This window comes from Corvus moneduloides, chromosome 7, assembly GCF_009650955.1.
Source record: "Corvus moneduloides isolate bCorMon1 chromosome 7, bCorMon1.pri, whole genome shotgun sequence".
Taxonomy (NCBI): Eukaryota; Metazoa; Chordata; class Aves; order Passeriformes; family Corvidae; genus Corvus; species Corvus moneduloides.
The window spans coordinates 23,563,523-23,588,530 of NC_045482.1; the positions used below are offsets into that span (position 1 = coordinate 23,563,523).

The 25,008-nt window shown below is 60.2% G+C and overlaps 2 protein-coding genes across 8 annotated transcripts; one reads left to right on the plus strand and one right to left on the minus strand.

Moving 5' to 3' along the window:
* The first annotated feature begins 732 nt into the window (after positions 1–732).
* PTPRN (protein tyrosine phosphatase receptor type N) lies at positions 733–12,364 on the plus strand. Of its 3 annotated transcripts, none has more exons than XM_032114575.1 (23): positions 733–881; positions 2,543–2,593; positions 2,789–2,902; positions 3,159–3,264; positions 3,417–3,597; positions 3,756–4,080; positions 4,289–4,405; positions 4,530–4,609; positions 4,685–4,971; positions 5,440–5,526; positions 5,682–5,761; positions 5,990–6,054; positions 8,279–8,491; positions 8,639–8,848; positions 8,936–9,083; positions 9,228–9,301; positions 9,601–9,678; positions 9,812–9,931; positions 10,040–10,206; positions 11,283–11,336; positions 11,454–11,518; positions 11,607–11,680; positions 11,780–12,364. In XM_032114575.1, exons 1-23 carry the CDS (start codon positions 776–778, stop codon positions 11,849–11,851), a joined length of 2,874 nt encoding a protein of 957 aa, XP_031970466.1. In that variant the 5' UTR covers positions 733–775; the 3' UTR covers positions 11,852–12,364. The 3 variants fall into 3 exon arrangements, with proteins under 3 accessions (XP_031970466.1, XP_031970465.1, XP_031970468.1); XM_032114574.1 differs by having other exon boundaries at positions 734–881; positions 3,399–3,597; XM_032114577.1 differs by lacking the exon at positions 733–881 and adding an exon at positions 1,496–1,598 and having other exon boundaries at positions 3,399–3,597.
* Positions 12,365–12,528: 164 nt separating this feature from the next.
* DNAJB2 (DnaJ heat shock protein family (Hsp40) member B2) lies at positions 12,529–18,020 on the minus strand. Of its 5 annotated transcripts, XM_032114583.1 has the most exons (10): positions 17,922–18,019; positions 16,964–17,052; positions 15,773–15,882; positions 15,299–15,352; positions 15,036–15,155; positions 14,773–14,862; positions 14,541–14,646; positions 14,336–14,406; positions 13,887–14,108; positions 12,529–12,931 (listed from the first exon to the last, which is right to left on the minus strand). In XM_032114583.1, the coding sequence occupies exons 2-10, from the start codon at positions 17,026–17,028 to the stop codon at positions 12,921–12,923; spliced, it is 849 nt and encodes a 282-aa protein (XP_031970474.1). In that variant the 5' UTR covers positions 17,029–17,052; positions 17,922–18,019; the 3' UTR covers positions 12,529–12,920. The 5 variants fall into 5 exon arrangements, with proteins under 5 accessions (XP_031970474.1, XP_031970473.1, XP_031970469.1 ...); XM_032114582.1 differs by having other exon boundaries at positions 12,529–14,108; positions 15,036–15,152; positions 17,922–18,020; XM_032114578.1 differs by having other exon boundaries at positions 12,529–14,108; positions 17,922–18,020.
* Between the last annotated feature and the right edge of the window lie 6,988 nt (positions 18,021–25,008).

A 25,008-nucleotide genomic window follows, 5' to 3' on the forward strand; every position in this document is an offset into this window, starting at 1 on the left:
TACATGGCTCCCACTGGGGACTCCCATAGCTCCCACCCGTGCTCTCCCCTGGAACCGTGAGCGAGACCCATTCACCCGTCCACAATCCTTTGTCGAGGGTTGCCGGGGGTCTCCGCTAAGGTGCAGAGCACAGCTCGGCTCCTGCCCAGGGAGAGCTGGCAGGAGCATGTCCCCTATCGCGGGCCGCCCTTTTCCCTAGGAATGAGCCTGCCATGTGCGCAGGGACCTGCCGGCACCAGACTTGCAGCTGCTCGCCGGGACCGGGGCAGGGGTCCGTGCCCGGGCCGGGGGCTGCGGTGTCCCCGCGGCCCGTCCGGGCGGTGGCGCCGGGCGGGGCACGAGGGTGCGGCTCCGTGCTCGCCGCTCATTGGGCCCCTCTTAGGGGCGTGTCCCACGCGGGAGCCAGTGCGGCCGCAGGGCTGGGAAGCCGCGGGCGCTGATTGGCGGGGGCGCTGCTGGCGCCCTTGCACACCCCCCAGGGGGCGTGGCTCGCCCCCGGGGACGCTGCGATTGGCGCGGCGCTCGGCCGCCTCTCCCCGGAGCGAGGCGTGATTGGCCCCGCTGAACAGCGGGGGGCGTGAGCGCGGCGCTGAGGGCAGCCGCGCGGCTCTCTGATTGGCTGCGGCGAGGAGGGGCGTGGCACCGCGGCAGCGCGCAGCGCGCCATTGGCGCGGCGGCGGCGGCGGGCGGGGCGCGCGGCGCGGCGGGGCGCGGGTTGGCGGCGGCGGCGGGGGCGCGGCCGGCGGGTGCGCCATGGTGCGGCCGTGAGCGGAGCATGGGGCGGCGGCTCCTCCGGGCGCTCCTCTGCCTCCTCCTCCTGGCCGGCCGCGGGCAGCTGCGTGACGGCGCTGCTACTGCCGCCGCCGCCACCGCCGCACACGGTGAGACCGCGACCCTGGGCAGGGCGGCTTTGCCCCGGGCAGCGCGGGAGCCGGGAGGAGATTCCCGGGGAGTGGCGGGACGCGGGGCTCCGCGGCCGGTGCGGTCGCCGCCGCTGTAGATGCTGTCACGGCGTGCAGCGGCGAGTCTGGCCGCTGGCGGATAGCGGGAGAGGGCGGCCCGGAACCGGCACCGCGGGTGCGTCATTGGCGCCGGGGGCGCCCCTTTCCCGGGGCTGCCGGGCCGGTGGGTGTGCTAATCCCGGGGCACCCCGCCGGCTGTAGAGTTGCCGCCCCACCGAGCCCGAGAGCCGGCAGCTACGGGACGGGAGCAGAACGGTGCTTGCTCGTGGCCGGGGCAAAGCCGGTGCCTGGGGCTGCCGCAGGGATGGGGAGCCCGGGGCAGCGGCCCTGAGCGTGGCTTCCTCCGCGACCGTGCCGCCCTTTAGCTGCCCTCCGCCTGTAAGTGCAGCCCGCCCGGCCCGGTGCACCCGCTCTTCTCCAGTTCGTTCCGTGTGGTCCGTGCTTGGGGCTCTCGGGGACCCGGGTGTCGCTGCCGGTAGTAGGGCTGCAGCCCCCCCCGCACAGCACGGCACGGCCCCGGCGCCGCTGACTCACTACAGGACGCCCGAGGCTGCTGCGCCCCTCGTCCTCCAGCGGCCCGGGAGTGCCGGGACGGGTCCGGCTGCACCACGGAGGCCCCGCTGTCCCCGGGAGCAGGCAAGGAATGGTGTCGGGACGGCTGCGGCCGAGCACCGTCCTGGCCGGGGGAGCCTCCCTGAGCTGGGGCCACCGCCCCTCCCGGCGGAGCGGAGCGTCTCGGCGGGAGAGCGCTGCGCCGTTTCAGCACCGCGGACAGCGCCGGCCCTGCCACCCCGGCCCGGCCCCCCGCTGCCGCCGTCCCTGGGGTCTCCCCTGGCAGTGGAGCCCTGTGCCCCGCACCTGCGTGGCCTCCGCCCCGGGGGACGCTGAACCGTGGGTGCCGGGCTTTCGGGGACCCTCATCCCCACAAGCCCCCTTCCCCCGCGGCGGGCTCGACGGGCCCCTCCCTCCCCTCCCCCCCGTTGTTTTCTCGTTCCTTCCTTGCCATCCGGGGCTGAGTCATCGCCTGCTGCCGTCTCGCTGCTGACGGTCTTGGGCCGAGACGGGGGGGGGAGAGGAAGGGGGAAGCCGCCCCCTGCCCAAGTGCTGCCCCCCGAATGGGGTTGGAGAGGTACACACCCCACACCCCCAACACCACTATCTCCATGCTTTGGGGTTCGCTTCGCAGGGAGAGTGGATTCCGGTGTCACTAGGTTGCATCCCTTCCTCGTAGTACCACATGTAGGAGGGCAACAGATGTGGTTTTGCAGGTCTCTGCTGCCTCAGTCTTACCTTCCTAACTGCCAGCACCCCAAAAAACTCCAGGCCTTGCCCACGCTCCCGAGCCAAGGGCATACTTTCTATACAGCCCCCATCTTGCCTCTGAGAGGCAGAAAAGACAGGCACCGAGCCTCTGCCCTGGGCTACAAAGCTGTGTCCGCTCCCACCATTGCCACATTGCATCCCTGTGCCACTTTTCTGGAGCGTAGGGGTCCCCAAGGCAGCTGGTGATGAGCAAATTCCATTGGAGCCCCCCTTGGATGCTGTGCTGACTGGCCTGTCTGTCTGTCTCTCTGTCCCAGGCTGCCTGTTTGACCGGAGGCTGTGTGCCCCGCAGGAGGTGTGTGTGCAGGGTAAGTGGCTAGCAGGGGTGCAGGGATCCCCTCTCCCTTTTCAAGTGGGTGTGGAGGGTACAGGGATGCCTTGCAGGGGAACCTAGGGTGTAGTGCAGGGGGGCATGGCAGGAGAAAGGTGGGGCTGTGCCCGGAGATCCTCACATCAGGGTGTTTCTTTATCCGGTCTCACTGCCTCCCTCCCCTGTCTTGCAGATGGGCTATTTGGGCAGTGCCAGGTGGGCTCCGTGCAGGACAGACCCTACTTCCAGGTTACATCTCCCGTGCTCCAGCGTCTGCAGGATGTCTTGCGACATCTCATGGCACAAGGTGAAGGGGGGAGCATGGGGGGAGTCGCTGTGACCCTGCAGAGAGGGGGTGTCAGGTAGAATTGCCTAGTGGCACTAGGACTCTCTGAGGTCCTGTTGGCCCCGGGGCCAGGGTGTGCTGAGGAGGGTGATTCTGGGAGGAGTGGGGTCAAACCCAGGCCATGGTACACAGGGTCAGAATATCAGGACAGCATCCTATGCACTCAGACCATGGTTGCCAGGCTGCCTCCATGTCTCACAGCCCCTTCCCATGGCAGGGCTCTCGTGGCAGGATGGCATCACCCAGTATGTGATCTCTCAGGAGATGGAGCGAATCCCCCGCCTCCGCTTACCACCCTCGCTGGAGCCGGTGGCCAGGGACAGGTAGGATGGTGCCAGCTGCCATCCTGTGAGCAGAGCTCAGTGGAGTAGCAAGGGCTTTGCCCTGCAAATGGGGTTTAGGGGAGGGACCTCCCCCTTTACCTAGGTGAGTCACCCCAACGCTGCTTGCCTTCAAGGTTCCTGCCTCTCCGCAGTGAGCCCCGGCGAGCCCCATTGCCCCCCGACACCGGCCTGCCAGCAGCTCAGCATCTGGAGCAGCCCCCACCACTGCTGCTTTCCCCACTGGTGCAGCGGTACCTGGAGCACGTCCTGCTGCCCTCCCCACCCCAGCTGGGCTACGAAGAGGCTCTGCTCAATCCCTACTCCTACCACAAGGTAAGCTGGGGAGTGAGCGCCTTCTCCTGGGCAGAAAAGTAGAGATTGGCAGGGAGCTGTTGTACTCCCAGTGCTTTTCTGCTGGTGCTGGAGTACCCCCTGCCTCCACCATGGGGTGACAGGGGACCTGTGGGATTTGACATGTCTTTTGGTTGCAGTTCGGCTATCAGGATGGTGCTCACCAGCATCCCAGCAGCTCAGCCAGGCAGAGCTCTGAGACCTCCTCGCTGCTGGGCCGGGTCCCTGCCCAGACCCTTTTTGGGGCTGGCCCTGTGCCCTCCTATGGCGGGCAGCCAGGAATGGATGGGGGGCATCTCTTCCAGGACTTGGGCATGCTTTCCCTGCCCAGAGAGAAAGCTGGCCGCCCGGACCCTGCCAGCGCCAGGCTTCAGCACAGCTTGCGGCTCCCCGATGACTACAGAAACATGGAGGGGAGGGAGCAGCAAGCACCCCTGGCTGCCCAGCCACCCTCTGCACAGACAGGTACCTTGTTCTCCAGCCAGGCACCAACCCTCGTCCCTATCCTGTACCCACAGCCACATTCCTCGTGGCTCACACTTTCCCTCCTCTTTGGCTTTATGCCCATGGACAGCATATACCCGCAACCCCACCTGCCCCATCTGCTCCGTCCCTGGCTCCTGGTCTCCATGCGGATGCAGAGCATCCAACCTGACGCTACATCCTCTTGCAGATGCTGCCCTGAAGAGACTGGCTTCCCTCCTGGCCAGCTATGGCCTGGGGCTGCCAGAGCTGAGTCCCCAGCAGCTAAGCAGCCTGTCCACTCTCCTCCAGCTTCTCCAGAGCTCTGGTGAGCCAGGCACAGGGATGGGACAGGCAGGGACTGGCAGCAGAAGGTGCTAGCATGCCCTGTTTCAGGGTAGGGAGTGTTGCCTTTTGGGGTGGGTGCTGCAGGACCTGTGTCTCCTTTCTAGGTGTTGCTGGCCCTGAAGTGCCCACAGCGAAACGGGTGGGTTTGCAGCAGGGTGATGCTGGAGGAGGTGCCATGCCAAAGGTGGGATGGGGGGGAGGAGGTAGTTCCCCAGAGCTCTCCTCTGAGATTCCAGCTTCTCCCTTTTCCTCCCTTCAGGTGATGGAGGGAGACATGCAGCATGGAGAAGAGCCAGTACCCCCTTCCTCCACAGTGCCACCCTCCAAAATCCCAGCCAGTAGATCCCCAGGGGATGGAACAAAGGGCAGGGCAACATCCTCACCAGCTCCCCAGGCTGAGCCACAGCAGGCACACAGTGGAGATGCCCTTAGCCCCAGAAAGCAGATTGTGGTGGAGAAGAAGAGCTACACAGAGATGAAGGATGGTGGGGCACAGCAGGGCATGCGGCCACCAGACGAGTATGGCTACATCGTCACAGACCAGAAGTGAGAGTTGGGGGTCAGGCAAGGGGGTCTGCGTGTGTGAAGGGTCTGTATCTCCCCACCAACAGCTGTCACAGCTTCACATGCTTGACCGAGCCTGTTTGGGTCTTTGGTAGGGTTGGGTTTCCATGGAGTCAGCTCCCCCTCATCCCTTCTCTACCCACAGCCCCTGTTCCACCCCAAAGCCTTCCTTTATCAGCCCATACCAAGGCCAGAACTCACTGTTGCAGGAGGGGAGACTGGGAGTGTGCATGCACAAGTGTGTCTGTGCACATTAGTGTGCAAGGGGGGGTCAGCTCACCCCCACCACCACACACGGCCACACTCTTACCTCCTGCCCACCCTGACACCCTGCTCTTGCTGTGTGCTTGGGACTCCCTGAGCCTGCCAATCTCTGTTCCCTGACTGTGGGCAGCACAGGCTGTCCCCTCGCCCCTGCCACCCCTCCTCACCCTGACACTATCCCCACAGGCCCCTGGGGCTGGCTGCTGGCGTGCGGCTGCTGGAGCTCCTAGCCAAGCACCTCCACCTCTCCACTGCCAGCTTCATCAACATCAGGTGAGGGGACCGGGGCCAGGGGGTGCTGCTGCCTCAGCCATGGCCATGCTCAGCACCCCCAGGCAGGGGGACAGGAGGGACTGAGCTGTGGTGAGGGTGGGTAGGGCAGGTCTCCATTTCCAGGTCTCACACTGTGTTCCCCCTCTCCCTGGCAGCGTTGTGGGTCCTGCACTTACCTTCCGCATCCGACAGAACCCTCAGAACTTTTCACTGGCAGATGTGGCCAGCCAGACTGGTGAGTTGAGCAGTGTCCCCCTGGTCTTGGTCCTCTCTTCCCCTCCCAGCTGTGGGGTGCCCCTTGCCAGGGACCAGGAAGAGGGGGCTCCTACCATACATCCCACTGCCTTTGGCTGCACTGGGGAGCTGAAGTGGGCAGCTGTCAGAGCTATCCCTTGGCTCTGTTTCTGGGGGGGTCTCTTGTGTGGAGGGGCAGCGTGCCTCTGACCATCTCCTCCGTCCACAGAGCAAGTGAAGGGAGAGCTGGAGCACGAGCTGGGCCTGAAGATTGTGCAAACAGGAGTGGGAGAGGTAGGAGTGAGCAAGGATCCTGTCCCTTGGGGCTGGGGTGGCCAGCAACAGGGGAGTGGGGATGCTGCCACTGGGTACAAGCCAGGAGCCCCCAGCCCTGGGGCACAAGGGCCTTTGTGAATGAGCTGTCCCTGCAGGTCTGTAGGGCAGCTGAAGAGTAGAGGAGACTGGGCAGTGTTTAGGATGGAGATAGACTCCAGTCCTGTGTTGGAGGACTCCTGGTGGAGACTGCTCCAGTCCTGTGCGTCCATCATCCCCCTCCAGTGCCTGGCAGAACAATCCTGCCCAGCTGTCTGTACTCTCAGGGCTCTCAGCTCTTTTCAAAACAAAAGCTCCGAAGTGTTTGAAGGTGGTCTGAGAGGGACTCCCAGAGGCTTTTCTTCCCCCCGAGGCTGGAGGGCTGCAGGCTGTATCCCTCAAGGCTCATCCTCACCCTTGCCTCCCTCCAACCTGCAGACCCCATCTCAGCTGTGGCCTCAGCACCCGAGCACTGGGATGTTCCCAGAGCACCCCAGAAACCATAGCTAGGCAGGCAAAATGCCATCATGTCCCCAGAGAATGGCAAAGCAGCTGAAGGCAGGGATGGAACAGGAACCATCTGTTTGGAGAGGGGCTACCCCTCCCCGTACTCCTCTGGGGAGCCACAGGAACAGTCTCCTGGGGCGGGGAGCAGGGGTTGGAGATAAGGACTAAGCCTGGCTCCTGTGTTTGCAGCCTGAGGAGGAAAAATGGTGTAGCACATCCCCAGCCCAGTGTCCCCATTTCCCACTTCTTGTCATGTGGCTGTAGCCATGAGCGGGAAGGAAGGAAGGGGGAACTTTGGAGGAGGAGGAGGCCATGAACAAAGGGTGGCCTGGCCACTGAGGCAACCTGTCTCTATCAGCAATATGTGGAGTGTCACTATGGCAATGCCTTTTGATGAGGCAGGTGGCAGGAACCGGGAGAGATGTCAGAGATATCAGAAATGAAGCTCAGAGGAGGCTGAGGCAGCTTTGCAGGCTCCCTTCTGCACCAGCCTTCCCAGTTCTAACCAGCTTGTGCTTTTTCTTCATTCCCTCCTGGCTCTGAACATGGTGGGACTGGTGCAAGATTTGAGGAAGAGGGATGTAGAGAGGCAGGGAGACAGCAGGGCCTGGGCAGGCCTTGGGTGAGAAATCCCTTCTGTCCCCCCTGGCTCCACTGACACCTCCAGGGGCTGCAGGGCTGCTCCTGCTTGGATGCCCCGGGGAGCTGGGAGGTGCAGGGCCTGGGGGGTGCCCGGGCTGTAGGACTGGCTGGACCCTGGTGGCAGTCAGGTGCTGGGACTGTCACAGCTGGGGGGCAGGTGGCAGCGGGGACTCCTAGGCTGGGGACATCCCCAGGCGATGATGATGATGATGTAGCTGATGATGGTGCAGTGTTCCCTCGGTAACCTCATCAGGCTCGTAGCCAATGGGAGGCTGTGGCAATGAGGTAATGCAGGGCTCTGGCAGCTCATTGGGCACAGGATGTTTGAAGCAGCGATGCCCCAGCATCCCTGTGCTGCCCCAGCTGGACCTAGGCAGTCATGGCATTGACAGGAAGGTCTTGTCAGCAAGGCCTGAGCAACATCCTTTTACAGCATGGGACTGGCATGGGTTGGGGTGTCTCCCACAACCACAGGGAAGGAGCCCTAGAGACACTACCTGCAAGGTGGCAGGGGCCGCTCTGTGTCCTGAGGAGGGCAACAGGGATGACCTGTCCCCTAGCCGCTACAGCTGGGACAGTACCAGCAGTGCTGGCACATTCCCCACCCTGCCTCCTCCAGTGTCCTGCTGTGGAGCAGGGGCTGCAGGGGAGAGCCAGCCTCAGTCAGGAAAGTCCTCTGGGAGCAGCACACCCAGCACTGCAGTTGCCTATCCTACACCATTAACTCCTTGGGCTGAATTCAGCCCTTGTTGATCTCCAGCTGGGCAGAAGGAGGTCATGGAACCAAAGTTCTATGGGGCTACTGCCCACCCTGTAGAAGGGCAGCCCAGGCTGGGTCTGCCTCAGGCAGCAGCCCTGAGCGCTGGAAGCAGGGAAGCAGGAGGTACTGCTACCTGGGGTTGGCCAAGCTCCTCCAGAGAATCAGCACCCTCAGGAAGAGGAAGGAATAGCCCTTGCTCTGTTTTAACCCCCAGCAACCCCAAATGTGGAGTAGAATAAGGTCTCTGCCCCCTCCCCAGCCCCATGCTAACTAACCCTTACTTGGCTTGGTCCCCAGCGAAATGAGGCTGCTGCCTACTCACGCCCATCCCGTTTTGGGGACGGCTTCCACTCAGTGCTGCTGACCTTCATCGCACTGGCCTGCGTGGCAGTCATTGCCATCACAGTGTCTGCGGCCTTCTGCCTCCGGCGCCACGCCAAGCAGCGGGAGAAGGAGCGCCTGGCTGCCCTGGGGCCAGAGGGTGCTGCCGACACCACCTTCGAGTACCAGGTAGGACCCTGTGGGATATGGGGCCCTGTGGGATGTGGGTCCCCACAGGATGAGTCACTGCCACGTGTCAGCATCACTCGGGGTGCATAGGGCTGCCCTATGGCAGCGCTGTGGCCAAGGGACAGGGCTCTTGCTGGGCTTCCCCAGGAGCTGTGCCGCCAGCACATGGCTGCCAAGTCTCTCTTTGGCCGCACTGAGGCACCGGCGGCACCAGCGGAGACTTCGAGGGTCAGCAGTGTCTCGTCCCAGTTCAGCGATGCTCCACAGCCCAGCCCCAGCTCCCACAGCAGCACACCCTCCTGGTGCGAGGAGCCTGTCCAGTCCAACATGGACATCTCCACCGGACACATGATCCTGGTGAGCCAGCCCAGAGGGGTGGCAGCCCCCTCCCCAGCCCCCCATCTGCCCCCCTGCTGCTGGGCTGACCCCGCCCCTCTGCCCCAGGCCTATATGGAGGACCACCTCCGCAACCGGGACCGGCTGGCCAAGGAGTGGCAGGCGCTCTGTGCCTACCAAGCTGAGCCCAGCATCTGCTCCATCGCCCAGAGCGAAGCCAACCTGAAGAAGAACCGCAACCCCGACTATGTGCCCTGTGAGCATCCCAGCCCTAGGGACCAGCTGTCCTGCTAGAGCAGGGTGTGGGGCATGGGGACGCTCAGGACCATGGCTGGTTGCAGCATTAGTGTGCCCACAGTTCCTCTGGGCACTCACCAAGTCTCCTGGCCTGTTCCCCCAGATGATCACGTGCGGATCAAGCTGAAAGCTGAGAGCAACCCATCCCGTAGTGACTTCATCAATGCCAGTCCAATCGTGAGTGATCACTGGGGGCTCCTGCCCTGCCACCCTGATCCTTGATGTGCCCAGCCCAGGTGAGGTTTTCACTCTGGGATAGAGCTGGACCGAGGTCACATCCCTGAGGGCTACAGATGTGAGCTTTGTGCCTGCCCCATTGCTCAAGCAATTGTTAAATCCCATTTTTCTCCTGGCTAGGGCACCTGAATCTCCCTTCCCAACTTTCCCATCACGCCTGGAGTATACCCCTACTCCTTCAAGTGTCACCAACGCCTGGCCATAGAGTGTAAAGTCTGATACCCCCTTTCCTGTTCCAGATTGAGCATGACCCACGGATGCCAGCATACATTGCCACACAGGGGCCATTGTCCCACACTATTGCTGACTTCTGGCAGGTGAGTATCACGCGGCTGTGCCAGCCCATTGGGGTTCCTTCGTGTGATGGCCACAAAATGGGTCACAGTGGCTTGACTGCCCTCCCACCTGGGCTGTCCCCCAGCAGTGAAACCTCCCTCGTCTTGCCCACAGATGGTGTGGGAACATGGCTGCACTGTCATTGTCATGCTGAGCCCCCTGGCTGAGGACAGTGTCAAGCAGTGTGACCGCTACTGGCCGGACGAAGGCTCCTCTCTTTACCACATCTACGAGGCAAGCGTGTTGAGTAGCCTGGGGCATGGAGTATCCTCCAGCCCCTGTCCCCCTGATCCCAGCCCCCTTACCCTGCGCTGATGCCCACTGTCTGCCTTACTTGGGCAGGTGAACCTGGTGTCAGAGCACATCTGGTGTGAGGATTTCCTGGTGCGCAGCTTCTACCTGAAAAATGTGCAGTCGCAGGAGACCCGCACCCTGACGCAGTTCCACTTCCTCAGCTGGCCGGCCGAGGGCATCCCTACCACCACCCGGCCCCTCCTTGACTTCCGCAGGTGAGCGCCCACCTGGCACTGTGCCAGCCCTTGGGGAGCCAGCAGTGATCCCAAATGCAGGTGACTGATGGGTGAGGACATCACTGCCAATATGATGAGGGCTGGGGCCATGGCATGGACCAGGTGCTGGGACTGGGAGCTGCCATGGATGGGAGGGTGCAGAAGAGCCAGGTTTTGGCCAGCTTGGGATGAGGCTCAACAGAGTTTGGTGGGCAAGAAACCTCTGGCTGAGGTTGCCAGGGCTCTCTGGCCTTCATGGGGAGGGTGGGAAAGTGCTCTTGCCCAGAGCTGGCATGGAGGGCAGCATTAACTGGCACCTTCCACAGCCATGGGTGCAAGAAGAAACCACCAGAGCCAGCCTTAAACTGGCTGTGATTCGTTGCTCCCAATGCACTACAACCAGTGGTGGATCCCCAGCTAGCCCAGGGCAAGAGCTGCAGGACTGGGACTGCTCCCAGGAGACTTGCCTGCCCAGGTCTTTAGGTCCCTGGGTGGTGGTGGACTTGCCAGCCACAGGCTGCTCACTGTACCTAGGTTGTGCGGGGCAAGGGACCCAGCCTAGGGCAGCAGGGGGGTCTCTGAGAATGTCGCCCTCCTCTCAGTCCCGCTCACACTCTCTCTCTCTCTCTCTGTCTGTCTCTGTCTCTCTCTCGCAGCTGCCGGCGTCATTTTTGTGATTTGCAGCTAGTAATCTGGCTCCAGTTGCATAGTCACAAAAGTGATCGTTGGCAGCCGTGCCTGCTGCATGGAGCATGCCAGGAGGCCTACCAGTGCCTGGCCCCCAGCTTCACACCCCACCGGACCAGAGCTGCTCCCTGGGGGTCCTGCCACTGCTCCCCTCCCCAGGCTGGGCACCTGAGGAACTGAACTCCTCTCCCTGCCCTGGCCACTTTCTACCGGTGGTCCCCATCCCATGTCCAGCACCATTGTGGAGGCAGGAGGAGCCATGAGCCAGACCCCCAGGGCCACATCATGGTGTGCTGCTGCCCTGCCCCACTGAGCACAGCAAGGGACACCTAGCACAGCCTTGACCCTGGCACAGCCAGGCACTGATCTGTTCCCTCTTATCCTTGCAGGAAAGTGAACAAGTGCTACCGGGGTCGCTCCTGCCCTATTATCGTGCACTGCAGGTACTGCAGGGGATGGAGGGGCATTTGAGCTTGAGGGTGACTGAAGGCTGGGACCTGCTGCCCAGGACCAGGCCCATTGGAAGCAGTTCCCCTGGACCAAGCATCTGTGTTTTGCAGTGACGGTGCAGGCAGGACTGGGACGTACATCCTTGTCGACATGGTCCTGAACCGAATGGCCAAAGGTAGGTGCAGGGAAGCAGCATTTCTGCCCTGTCCATGAGCTTGGCCTGTGAACTCCCCTCCTAGCACCCCTCTCTCCCTCTGCCCCAGGGGTGAAGGAGATAGACATAGCTGCTACGCTGGAGCACATCCGAGACCAGCGGCCTGGTATGGTGCAGACCAAGGTACGCCCAAGCTGGGGACCCTCTCCCTCCACATAAGCACGCATAGCCCCTGGGGCGGGGCTGGCAGGGACCGTCATGCCCCCTGCTGTGCTCCCACAGGACCAGTTTGAGTTCGCACTGACAGCTGTGGCCGAGGAAGTGAACGCCATCCTGAAGGCACTACCGCAGTGATGGCGAGGACCCCTCCCTCCCCCTCTTGTCTGTCCCCTGCCCTGCGCTTCGCACTCTCCTCACCTGCCTCTGGGGCTGCTCTCCCTACAAAATGGTGTCTGTGCTTCTGGCTCTGTTCCCCCTGCCCCCAGGCCTCTCTTCCCATCTCCCTAAGGACATCGACCTCAGGCCCTCTGCGTGCAGGAACCTCATCACACCCACTGCCACCACAGAGGGGACAGAGCTCATGGCCCCTAAGCCCTGTGGAGGAAGACACCAGGTGGTGCTGCTGTGAGCTGGCCGGGGGGGGCTCCCCAACCTGTCAGTTCTGTGTTAGCTCTCTTCCTGTCCCCATGGCACGGGTCCTCCACAGTTGGGGGGAGCATGGGGTGCAGGGGGGCCTGGCCAGCCCCACTCCAGGTCCCCTTTTTGTGGTCCCTGCCTAGTCACTCGAGCAGAAGAAAAATTTCTAGAGAACTATAATTTTGTATCTTGATGTGAATAAAGTTCTTGTGTCACGTTCGTGCAGCTGCAGCCAGGCCTGGCCTCTGACTGTATATTGGGATGGCACAGGGAGGAAATGCCACGTTTGTCCATCTCTATCCCGGCACTCCGCAACTGCCAGACACGTACAGCTCACCTGCAGGCAAAGATGAGAACCCTGCATCCCCAGCCCAGAAAGACCGCACAGGCAGAAGTTACTGCAAACAGGTTTATTGACAGCTGGCAGCAGAAGGGGCTCAGAGACGGGGGGCTACAGCGAGGAGGGGGGCAGAGCCCAGCCCTGCTGGCTGAGCCCAGCCATGCTGCCCCTCGCTGCCTACGGCCAGCACCCCCCAGCAGCCTAATCTACAGCAACCCCCATCACCACCCTCTCCACCATCCCTGTGGTGCCCAGGGTATCTCCCCCCAGGCCCAGGTATTGCTCGGCCGTAAGCCCTGTCATGCCCCCCCTCACCGCATCCCATGGAGCCAGAGGGTGCTGGGGGAAGGGGGTGGCAGGGGGTGGCCGTGCAGGGAGAAAGCGGAGTCCTGGTTGGGAGAGCCTCCGTGAGCGAGTGGGCGTGCGCGGTCCCCGGGCGCAGCAGCCTCAGAACACACCTGGGGAGACAAGCGGAGGGGGGTACACAACAGCACCTGTGAAATCCTCCTTGGCCCAGGGCTGGGGAGGGGCAGGGATGGAGGGAGGAAGGTCCCAGGAGGAGGAGGACGAGAGCCAAGGCAGAACTACAGGCAATGGAGAGGGTAGAAACACTTGTGAACATCACGGAAGGTCACTGCTGCTGTGAGAAGCAAGGAGGGACAGTACCCTGGAGGGTGTGCAAGGCATAGGGAAGGGAGCGACCAGGCAGAGTCTGCAAGGAGACAGAGGAGGAGGGAGTACAGGCAGGAGCGACAGCATCCAGAGGGAAGACACAAGACACAAGGCACCAAGCAGAGGCTATGTGCACAGCCCTCCTTGCAAGGAGGGGAGCTCAACTCAGCACTCCCCGCAGCCTGAGCAGGGGCAGGCTGCAGCCAGGGAGGCACCTGCTGGAGACCCTGCCCACCTGCAGGGCAGGCAGGGAGAGAAGGGCAGGCACAGCCAGGGCACGCCTGCCCATGGGCACCCCACGCTTCCAGGAGCCAGGGCAGGGAGCTGCCCCTCTTCCTGGGACCCCATTAAGGGGTCCCACTTCAAGCCACTACCTCCAAGCCTGGGAGCCTCCAACCCTGGGATGCCACTAGCCAGCCACTCACCTGAGCAAGGAGGCAGGGCAAAAGAGACCCCCTCCCTTGCTAGGGGAGGCAGGAGCTAAGTTCCAAGCAGTGAGACTCCACCCCTGCTTTCCTCTCCCTGCCCCACGGAGAGGGGCAGAACCCCAGCCCCATGCTCAGAGCAGGGGACAGTGCCACAGCTTCACTCTGGGGGCAGGTTCGTGCCCCACTGTAGCAGGACTGCTGGCCCCCAGTGGCTCCTGCTCCAGCCTCCCCTGGGCACCACGGGCTCGGCAGGTGGAGGACGGGCTGCTGTGGCTGCCCCCTGGTGCCGGCGGGGAGCGGGGGCTGTGCCCACCTGCTTGGTGGTGCCCCGCAGCTTCCATCTCAGAGAGGCTGTAGGCCATGGCCAGCTGCAAGTCCTCATCCTCGTCCTCGCTGTCCGTGTAGAGGCAGACGGGTGAGGAGCTTGAGGTCTGGTGTGTGGCCGGTGCTGGCGGGGAGGGGGGCCGTGGCCTGGGGAAGGCTTGCTGCTCCCGCCGGCTCAGCTCCAGCCCCAGCGCCATGTCATCAGGAACACCTGTAGGGACAGGGGCAGGGGTTGGGGGATTCATCCGCTCCAGCTCCCCAGAGGTGGTGTGGGGCCCTGGCAACTCCAACCCACCCCACCAGTCCTTCAGAGCAGAACTCCAAACCAGAGCTAACCAAGGCTCAGTCCAAAACAACGTCTGGATGCAGCACCTCCCAGATACCCCAAAGGGAAAGGGCGCAGACCTCAACAACTCAGTCTGCAGTGCCACTTCTCACCATCGATGTGGATTGACTTCAGCTCCCCATCCTCCTCCACTTCCACCCGCTCCCGTCCATTCTCAATAATCCTGCAGACAGACAGACAAACAGATGGACAGTCAGGGGTCATGTAGACAGTGCACCATAGTGGGAAGCTGCAGGGTCTAAGGCCTGCTGATGGAGGGAAGTCTGTGGGAGCACGGTGGGCTGGCACCGCCCTCACCTCTTGGTGGTGATGCGCCTGCCGTTAACAAAGGTGGTGGAGGTGGAAACAGAGCGGAAGCCCAGTCCTGCATCCGCACCAGAGCTGAAGGATGAGGTGAAGAAATCTAGAGAAGGGAGCAACAAGGTTGGTGCCAGGGTGGGTGACAAGAGGAGGGCAGGGGACAGACTCTGCACAGGGGAACATGGTGTTCTAGGACTCCCCTGCTGGGAGGAATGGCAGCGTCTCCTACCTGAGGATCCTGGGAAGGGGGAAAAGAAGTGGCTTCCCCCATGGTGCCGGGGGCCAGGTCCTCGCAGCTCAGAGAAGGGCAGCACGTCATCTGAAAGCCAGAGGCCCCCCCTTCAGCATAACCCCATCATCTTGGTGAACCAGAAGCAGGGCACTGATATGGGGATCCTCTGCCAGGGCCAGCCATGCTCTGTCCCCAAGCTCAGCGGCTGCCCCACAGACAGAGAGATGCCCAAGAGCCAGCCTCCCCTGCCCCGCACGCACCAAAGAATTCAGCAAAGGGGTCTCGCCCGCCAAAGAACTCCCGGAAGACGTCGTGAGCACTGCGGAAGGTGAAGGTGAATTCGGGGGCCCCAGCACTGGCCCTGGAGCCCCCTGGCCCTGCTGGAGGGAAGACACTCAATGTTAAATGGAGCCCTGGGTGACAACTCCCCTGAAGGGCAGGGCGCCCTGGTGGCACTGCCCCACACTGGGTCTTCAAACAGGGATGTACCCAGAGCTGCACAAACCCCCATGGCCCTACTCACCTGCTCCCATGAGTCCATCCTTGCCATAGCGGTCATAGACATCGCGCTTCTGCTCTGGAAGAAGAAAGGGGGCTGCGGGGAAGCTGGCTGCCAGGCAGGGGCAGGAGAACTGACACTCCTCCCAACTAAGGGAGGTGCAGAACAGCAGGGAGCAAGAGGAGGGGGTTGGCACAAGCCCCTGCTGCCCCAGCACTGCACCCAGACCCAAGTAAAATCCCTGGGCAAGAATGCAAAAGCTTCAGCCCATCTGGGGAGATCCCATTGTGGAGGCCAACAGCTCAGCATCTCTCCCAAGAGCTGTTTTGGGAGACATGTGAGGAAGTAACCACAAGCTGTGTGGTAAAGCTGTAGGGACACTCTGCCTCTGGGGGACAGCCACGGATGCAACCTGGGTGAGCCCAGAAGCAGGACACCCCAGTGCAAGCAGTCCCACAGGCAGACACACACACACAAGACATCACTGTGGCCTCTTACTGTCTGACAGCACTTCGTATGCCTCAGCGATCTCCTTGAACCTCTGCTCAGCATACTCCTTGTTGTCTGGGTTTTTATCCGGGTGCCATTTCAGCGCAGCCTTCCTGTACCTGCACAGAGGGGGAGTGATGGGCACGCAGCAGCTCTTGGGCCAGCAACCCCCACCTGAGCACGCACCTCCCAGCCTGTGGGCAAGGGCACCCCAAGCCTACTTCACCCAGCGCCCTACAGCCTCAGGCACCAACAGGAGCTTCCTGGACTAGTTCTGCCTCCTGAGAAGAGTATGTCTTTTCATACATATACACACACACACACATATATACGTATTTATGCAGACACACCAACACACACACACTGAACAAGCAAAACAGAAATTACCCTAGAATTGCAGCACGACCACAGCACTGTAACGTGTGCCCACCTCAGCTGCTCTCATCAATGGCTCTGGACAATGCTCACAGGTTTGTTCTGGAGCCTTCATGGGCTCCACTGTGAGCATGCATGAACCAGGAGTGGCTGGGGCACCCTGGGGCCAGGAGAGCACCAGCAGCCCTTTCCTCCCCACTCCAGCTAGCTAGGGTTAACTCATGCTTCCCAGCTTCTCCCACTCACTCTTGGGAAGCCCCCCACAGGGACCTCTGCCACCTGTTGGCAAGCCAGCAATCCACTGGCATTCCCCTCAGGTGTTGCCTCACCCCAGTGAGAGCAGCAGCACCTTGGCAGGGCACCAGACAGGAGTTGCAGAGACTCAGGAGGCTCTGTCAGCTCCCCAGCAGTGCCTGGGGCACAGCACCAACCTGCCCACAGGGCCTCATCCCTAAAAGGGGACATGCTGCTCTTCACCCTGTGAGCTCCACTCCCCTGACTTTGATACCAGCAGAGTTGTGCCCCAACCATCTGCCATCCCTGAACCCTCTGGCAGAAGCCTCCAAATGCCATAGAGACTCGCCTCCAGCCCCAGGCTGACAGCAGGAACAAAGGGACCAAACCTCACCAAAAGATGCCTTTGTAGGCAGCAAAGCCCAACCCCGCTCTGGCGTCCATACAAAGGAAACAAAGGCTGAATTGTCACCTCTGGAGCTGTGCCCTGTCCCCACCGGCCCCGAAGGAAGCCCCTGCCTCGCTGGCACCATGTGGGGGTGGCTTGGGGGTCTCTGCCCCGCAGGCAGAGGCACACTGCCACGCACTTACGCCTTCTTGATGTCCTCAGCGGTGGCGTTGCGGCTCACCCCCAGCGCTTCATAGTAGTCGACCATGACGTGAGCTGTCCCACGGCGCCACTGCAGGGGGAGAAGGCAAAGTCAGGGATCCACAGGCACAGCCTGGTAGTGCTGGGTGTGGGACAGCAAGGGTGGGCTGCCTACCCTCTCCAGCGCCCCGACCACCCCACTGCCTCCCGAGAGCAGCTCAGTGCCATGCCATGCCCAGCTTCCCAGTACCCTGCGCGCACCTCGGCCACCTGGGAGCACCTACAGCCCCAGCCGGGGGGACCCTTTGCTGCTGACGCACCGCCGTCCCGCCGGCGTCACCCCAGCTTGCCCAGGCAGGGGAAAGGGTCCCCGCTGCCGGCGCCGCTCCCTGCCCACTTCCCGCGGGGGGCTCAGTCGCGGGGCGGGGGGGCAGCGGGAGGGCGCAGCCCGCTAAGGTGCTTAGCGGCTGGAGCGGATTAAGGGCTCAGCGGGGACCCTCCCCGTCCCCGGGCACGCCGGGACACTTCCATCGGCCGACCCGCTCCGGGTGGGGGACAGGAGCAGAACGCGGCCGCCGCAGCCCCCCGCGACCCCCCGGGGTACCGTCCCGGCCCTGGTACTCGCCCCCGGCCCGTGAATCCCAGCTGACGGGAGGGCGGTGCTGGCGATGGCACCGGCACCAGCACGGCGGCACTGGGACCGCCCCTCGGCCCAGCCGTAAACACAGCGCTCCTGGGGCCACCCGCTGCTGCTGGAAGTTTCCGCACCCCGCCCCGCCGCTACCGGCGGGCGGCCCTGGGCTGCGGCCAGCGGATCTGGGGCACCGGGAGGGGCGGTGGTGGCAGCACGGCGAGGGACCGCACCGGCCCCGCTCCCCCCGTACGCCGAGGGCCGCCGCTCTCCGATGGCGCCTTGCGCCCCGCTCCTCCCGTCCCGTCTCGCCCCGCCCCGGTACCCACCTGAGGCCGCCGCTGAGCCCTCCCCGCCCGTCCGGGCCGCCCGCGGCCGGTGTCGCGCGTCCCCCGCGGCCGGGCCACCGCCGGCCTGGAGGCGGCTCCGCTGCGTGACGGGCGGCGCCCGCAGCCAACCGCGGCCTCTGACGTCACGCGCTCGCTGGTGGCCGGGTGACGTCATGAGGAGGCGTGCTCGGCCGCTCCGCTGACCGGCCCCTTCTGAGCGCCCGCCTCAGCCCCGCTCCGGCCCGCAGCCCTCTCTCCGTCCCCGCGCCGGCTGTTCCGCGCCCAGGGCCGCGGGTGGGCCCCGGACAGCGCCAGCAAGGTGCGGCTGGGGCGGCACCGACCTGTCCCGCTGGTGCCGGTGCTGACAGCGCACCGCACCGGGGCACGGCTGCAGCCCCGGGGCGGCCCCCGGCGCCGCGTGCTGCTGGCTCCCTGCCGAGTCAGCTGCCCGGCCGGTCCCGCCGGGAAGGAGGAGCCGGCCGGGGGGGACGGCTGAGGTGACTCAGCGCTTTGTCGGGGCGGGGGACGTGACGGGGCGCAGCTTGCCGGGCTGGCGGGCACAGGTCCCTGCCAGGAGCCCGGGCCGCCTGGCACCACTCTGGCACCACCACTGTGGCACCGGCAGCCGGGAGCTGCAGGCCACCCCGAGCACCAGGGTGCCCAGGCCCCCGGAGAACCGGGACCTTGCACTAAGAGCTGCGTTGCTGACTTCTCTCCTGCATGGCTCCTGCCTGTACAGCTGCTGCAGGGGGGCTGTGCTCACCCACCGTCAGGGTCCTGGGCGGTCTCGCTCACTTGCACCTGTGAATGTGACCTGGCCACGGAGATCTCTGATTCCCTCTTGCTGTCTGGATGGGAGAAGGAGGGAGCTCGTTCTCTCTGCAGGGTGAGAGCGTTTTGGATCCACTGCCACACCTACACCACAGTTGGAATATCTTCCTCACCTCCCATAAATCCCTAGCTGGGAAGCCTGGCAGAATGGGAAGCCTGGCAGAATGGGAGGCCTGAGTCTGAGGCCATTCCCAGCACTCCTCAGGGACAAGTTTCAGATATCCCCGAGAAGAGCCCTCCCCAGCCATGAGTCGTGCACTTGGGGTGGATGAAATGCCAAGGGCATCATCTCGTGTGCCAAGGGCGTTTCTCTCTCGAAGGGATGGGAGCCTTGTCCCCTGCCATCAGACAGCAACTTGATGATTTCCTTGAGCAATGGCTTGGAGTATTTCCTGCCACTGGGGTTTTTTTCCCTGGATGCCATTGCAGCACTGTCCTCCTGTACCTGTTTGCCCATGAGCACGGAGGGGCTCCCTGGGGGCTGCCTCCAGCCGGGGCATCCTCCCCGGCTGCCAGGGGCTCTGATTTGGCCCGTCTGCCCAGCAGTGGGTGCAGAGCTGGCATGGGCACTAGATGGAGCCACAGGCTGCTTCACAGGAATCCCATCCTGCTGCTGGGAGGGTGAGGAGGTGCCACCAGGACCTAGCCGAGTCTTGGCACCTTGCTTTCCTTTCCCTGTCTTTTGCAGCTGATGTGGGGACAAGAAGGCCCCCGAGATGATAGGTCTCAGCTCACTCTGTGCGCACTGGTGGGGAGGCCTCTATGCTGGGATAGGAGAGAAGTCCCCATGCTGGCTGTGAATCTGGAGCCAGGGGAGCACATTGCTGATGCCTTCATGGCAAAAGTTTCCCTCACCCTGGAGATCAGGATATGGAGTGAGGAGGACTGACACCTCCCTAATATTCTTAGGGGAGGCAGTGGAGAGTTGGGCAGTAGCCCACCACTGCACTGGTAGGAGAGAAGGTGTGGTATCAACCACACCTCGACCCAGACCTGCCACAGTCACTCTCCTACTCAAACCTGGCAGCAGCCAAATAAAAGCAGCGCATCACCCACTGGTGCCTCACACCTTCAGCTGCAGCACCCTGCCCTCTTTATCTGCCCTTTCCTCCTAGGTCTGCCTGAAGTCCTGATGCACCAACCTGTCTCACATCAGCCTCAAATCAAGAACAGGCATCTTGAGTGTGTCTCAAGCAGACCCTTATTTCTTAACAAGTTCTGGGGGTTGCTGTGTTGCAAGCTTGTTTTCAGCTTTCCAGGGTGTCAAAAATGCTCATGAAATACTCTTGAGGCTTTCTGAGAAAAGAGATTTTGGGTGAGCAAAGCAGAACCCCAAAGGACCAAATGTTTTTATCCTTGTTACCCAATATCTCAGGAAGCCAACAGAATTGCATCATAAACCCGTGCTATATTATTATGCAAACCACAAATTAAGAGATTTTTTTTTTTCAGCACTGCACAACATTTCAGCTTTTGATTTCCACAGGAAAAGACAAGCCCTTTCACAACCTCAACAAAACTGGCAATTATGTACTGAAAAATTGTGTTCTTGGCAATTTTTGAGCTGTGGAGTGAAGTGCTCAGCAAGTCGTGCGCCTGCTGCTCCCCTCATCACATGCAACTGACTCCCTTCCTCTTCTCCCCACTCCTCAAGGGAAGGTCCCCATTCCCTGAGCTGCAGCGGGGAAGGAGCAGGAACCAAAGCCACTCGGATGGAGTGAGAAGGGTTTGAGCAGAGTGAGACAGGCTCCTGGGTGCCATTTCTGTGCCACCTTCCTCTGCCTTCCTGCTTCTAGGACAGATGGTGATGCTGGCCACCTCTGGGCATGGCCACAGCACTGGTGGAGTCCCCAGAAAAGGGGTGAGTGAGAGCTCCAAGATTTGCTCGCCCCTGAAAGGGCTGCACCAGGGTGGGGACCCCCAAGTGCAGGGGGCTGGTGAAGACATCACTTGAGCAGGACCCCCATTTTTAAAATCCACATTGGTTCTTTTACTCACAGTCCTGCTGTCTCATCCAAACAGCCCTATCCACCTTCCCTGACTTCCCTGCACAGCTAATTTCTTCACATCTTCATGTTTTTTGATGGTCCTTATGTTTGCCTTGGTGGCCATGCTCTCAGTCACCTGCCCATCTCTTTCTTGTCTACTCTGTTCTCATCTCAGGTGGCTGTTCTAGAACTGTACCTTCTAGAGACTGGGGAGAATCCAGGGAGGCAAAGTCATGCAGCTGCTTTTCGTTTGCATAGCAGAACAGAGAAATGAGAAACAGCAAAGTCAGGGTGACTTTTGTTCAAGCAGGGCGATGACTTTGAGCCAGATTTAGCAATGTGACAGACCCAGGCTGTGCGTCCCAGGCTCTGCCTTGCAGGGATGCTTGCCTGCGCTGACAATGGGGCTGCTGCCCCAGTGAAAACCCAGGAAAAACTGAGGTGCTTGCAAATTTTAAATCAACGGAGTCAGAGGCTGGCAGAGGTGGCAGAAGCCCATAACTAAATAGGTTATCCATGATGAGCAGGCACACAGGCACAGGGAGTAGCTGAGCCTCCCGGCAGCACGGTTTTGCCCCATCCCTGACGTGGTTGGGCTGGATAACCCTGCAGTGCACAGGAGCAGAATACCCCAAACTCGTTCACAGTGAAGGTGGGAGCTGCATGGTCTGGATCAGATCCCAAGGGAAGGGAGATGAAAGATAATTAATAGACTGATACCACACACCCCCTCCATATGCTAGGGAAACCTCCAGCTGGAGAGGGGAGTAGAAGCTGCAGCTGACACTGGACAGGAAGGAATTCTATTGTGAAGCAAAACCTGATTTTGTTCATGCACACCAACACATCCATGCTCACACTCCCAAGCTCCATGACCCTTGTGTTCATCTGTCTTGGCCAGGATTTTCTGCAGTGCCTGGTAGGACTGGGGTCACAGGCTCTCTGGTCCTCACCATGCCCTCCAGGTAAGTGCCCAGCCTTGGCCCATTGTCTTCGGCTAGGCATGGCTCAAAGGCAAACAATGAGCCACGCAGGGACAGATAAAAAAGGAGATGAAACAAATGTATTTGCATTAGAAGAAAAAAAACAAAAAGGAAAAAAGAATGCCAGGAGGCAGACTTCTGTGGTTTTCCATAGCCCTCGGTGCCTAAATACCACTGCAAGAGTGGAACCTTGGAGAGTGAGTACTGTGGAGTGCTGTGGGTGCAAAGAGACGAGTTTGGATGCCATCTGTAACAAACCGGCATGTAACACATTACCTGCTAAAATCGACGTTTGCAGTTCATCAGGCCCACATTGAGAGCATTAGTGGGCCTAACTGAGGGTCTTACTGAGATGCTGATGGCAATTTTTAACAGAGCTAGGAAAACTGGGGTAATTCCAAAGGACTGAAGAACAGAAATCACTCCGGTCATTAAGAAAATAAACCGGTTGACCCAGAAAACTCTAGATTACTGATAATACCAGAAAGAAATAACAGAAGAATTAATTTTGATTCTGCCAGCAGAGAATTAAATACTGAAAAATGCATTTACTACTGATATCTTTGTCTCAGGTAAGGAAGGTATTGCTTTACAAACGTGTCATCACCTTCAGCACAATTACATGTCTGGCTGATTTAGATCAACACCACTGGTATGACATTCTCACTTGGAAGCTGGCAGGAGATAATGATAACAGCATTTGCATAAATCACAACAGTGCTGCGAGGAGGGATGGAACAATCGATTTTCCGTGTCCACAGAAGAAGGAAGCTTGTAGCTGCTGCTGACAGTCTTTCCAGATCTACTTTTTGTGTTGTCCCTGAATATTTATCTTGGCATGCCAAGCCGGCCTGTTTTGCACCAGAGGCATCAATAGCAAAGGTGTGCTTGTTAGCCAGGAGCTGTACTGCTGAAGGCCTCTGCAACAGAGATCCCCAGGGCTGAGTGCAAGGCCCACTGTGGTAAGAAATGTTTACTAAGAAATATTTGGGATAATGCTAAGCTTGGTAGGGTAGTAACTATTGAAGGGGACAATTAAATCTCAGGGATGGTTAAGAATTGCCTGATTAAAAGTCCACATTACAGCAAAATTTGCTTGAAGTAATTAATTTGAGAATTTTAGGAAGGGGCAGTCTTGTCACTTATTACTCGGTACATCCTCTTGCCACCCTCACACTTTAGCAGCATGTCCTAGGTTGCAATGTAAGATGTAACCAAAAGCATGTATTCTATTTTCATCTTCACAAGCTGTTAAAGCAGGTGGGGCAATGTTCCTTATCTCCTACCATGACTCATCCTTGATAACTCCCTCTGGGGGCTATCTCTGTTTAATGGGCAATCAAGGACCCACTGCATGACTCATAGAATTACATCAGCCCATTGGGAGATGCTCCACCCAGGGGGAGGAGCCAAGCATTCCCACCTGGATATAATCTGGGTTTTGGAACAGCCCAGGCAGCCTTTACTTGTGGGATTCTCAGAGGACAAGAGCTGCACCACTGGACCTTCAAGGTGAAGACCAGACTCTTTTCTGCAGGATCATGGCTTCAATGGGACCACTTCATCTGGACTGCTACCACCACCCTGACTAACAGGGTGTCAGGTTGTATCCTGACCCTGTCAGTGTTCTTGTACTACTGCACTTACTTTAATTTTCCTATTAAATTATAATTATGACTTGTGATCTCTCACTGGCTTGTTTTCAAACTAGTACACAGCAGTAGTCTGGGATTCATTTCAAGACCGTTGATCAAACCACCGAAACCAGCAGTGCCTGGCAGGAATCCCTGTAGAAGCCCAGCAGCTCTTTGCTGATGATTCACTCTTGCCAACCAGCACTTGGGTGTTCCCCAGGCTGCCTCCACAGGCACCACACCCTCTTCCTGGCAAGCTGGTTACATCCCTGCCTTTTTCCTGAGCAGACCTGTCATGTCAATATTTGAAAACAGGCTTTTTTGGCAGTGGGGTCTTCCATGTTAATCAGCACCTAGTAAGGATGCTGAGGGTGCCCCAACACATGCAGGAGTGCTTGGTGCCCAGCTCTTTCCAGACTCTGCATCCTCCTACCTGGGAGGCTGGTAAAGCTCTCCAGAATGTGTCCAGTGCCAGGCTATTAAATGGCAAAATGAGAGCCACGCTGCCTAGGCCACACCATTGCAGGGAAGGGCACAGCAGCCCTAGTTGGGCTCAGCGTGTCTGGAGATGGCTTGTCCTAATGAGGAGGGCCACATTAAGCATGCAAGTTCAGCAGACTGGGGCTCCTGAGATTTTGCAACAGGGAAATTCTGCCAAATAGCTGTTATTTCACGCACACAGACTCTCATCATCTGACTTAAATCTGCTAGGAGGCTCTCAGATATATGTTTGAGCCAGGCATCCTAAAGATGCCTACTGAACTTGAGGCCTCAGCCCAGTGACTTGAGGCCAGTGGCTCCCAGCACCCAGGCTCTGGGAGGAGCAAGGAGTGACAGCCCTTGTTGCACAATGTGACACTCTCTCTGCACACTAACAGCTCCGGGCAGGAGCACCGTGGGAGCCATTACCCAGGTGAGTTATCAAATGAATCTGTTATCACATTAACTGCTTCCCTCTGACATACAACAGTGCTTGGCCAGCTGCCAGCACCTCTTTTCCACTTTTAACAACTCTACAGCAATCCCCAAGACTCCAGGCTACTTTCTCCAGGCCCAGTTCTGCTCTTGGCTTGCCCTTGGGCCAACAAGCTGTTTGCATTATTTACACTTCCACGTGTAAAACAAAACACCTTGCAGACATCTCTCCAGCCATGGGATGCTCAACTGCTCTCCAAAGGCCAGGGCACAGCAGGGCCATCATCAAGAAGTTTCTGTGACAGGAATTGTTTTCCTTTCCCAGTGGGTGCAGGACTGGCCCACCTGGCCATGTTTTATCCACATCGAAGGAGTGGGTGCACCTGCAGAGCTGCCCCATGTGAATCCACCATGTCCCCTCTGCTGCCCAGTGGCTCAGCTGCAGTCCCACAGGCAAGGCATGAGCTCCTGGGAGCAGGGGAAGTGATGGCTGCGTCTTTGCCCCATCGCTGCCAGCTCACAGGCATGTCTTTGGAATTGCGACAGACCTGACCACAGCTTTGTTGCAGTTCTGAGAACTTGTAAGACAGGAAGGCCTAAGGGGCTGGGCGTGAAGACATCACCATGTCTACACTTCTGTCTGGCATATGGAGAGGCCCTTCAGCCTTATGGGGTAACCCACATCCCACCAGGAGTTCCTACCATCACACAACCTTGCGGAATTCATTGCACTTCT

Coding starts and splice junctions, on each gene's coding strand:
- PTPRN (XM_032114574.1), top strand. CDS start 776: ATGGGGCGGCGGCTCCTCCGGGCGCTCCTCTGCCTCCTCCTCCTGGCC. Junction 2,903..3,158: donor GCGACATCTCATGGCACAAG/GTGAAGGGGGGA, acceptor TTCCCATGGCAG/GGCTCTCGTGGCAGGATGGC. Junction 9,302..9,600: donor TCATCAATGCCAGTCCAATC/GTGAGTGATCAC, acceptor TTCCTGTTCCAG/ATTGAGCATGACCCACGGAT.
- DNAJB2 (XM_032114578.1), bottom strand. CDS start 17,028: ATGGTCGACTACTATGAAGCGCTGGGGGTGAGCCGCAACGCCACCGCT. Junction 15,883..16,963: donor GCTGAGGACATCAAGAAGGC/GTAAGTGCGTGG, acceptor CCCTCTGTGCAG/GTACAGGAAGGCTGCGCTGA. Junction 14,109..14,335: donor GAAGTCAATCCACATCGATG/GTGAGAAGTGGC, acceptor CTGTCCCTACAG/GTGTTCCTGATGACATGGCG.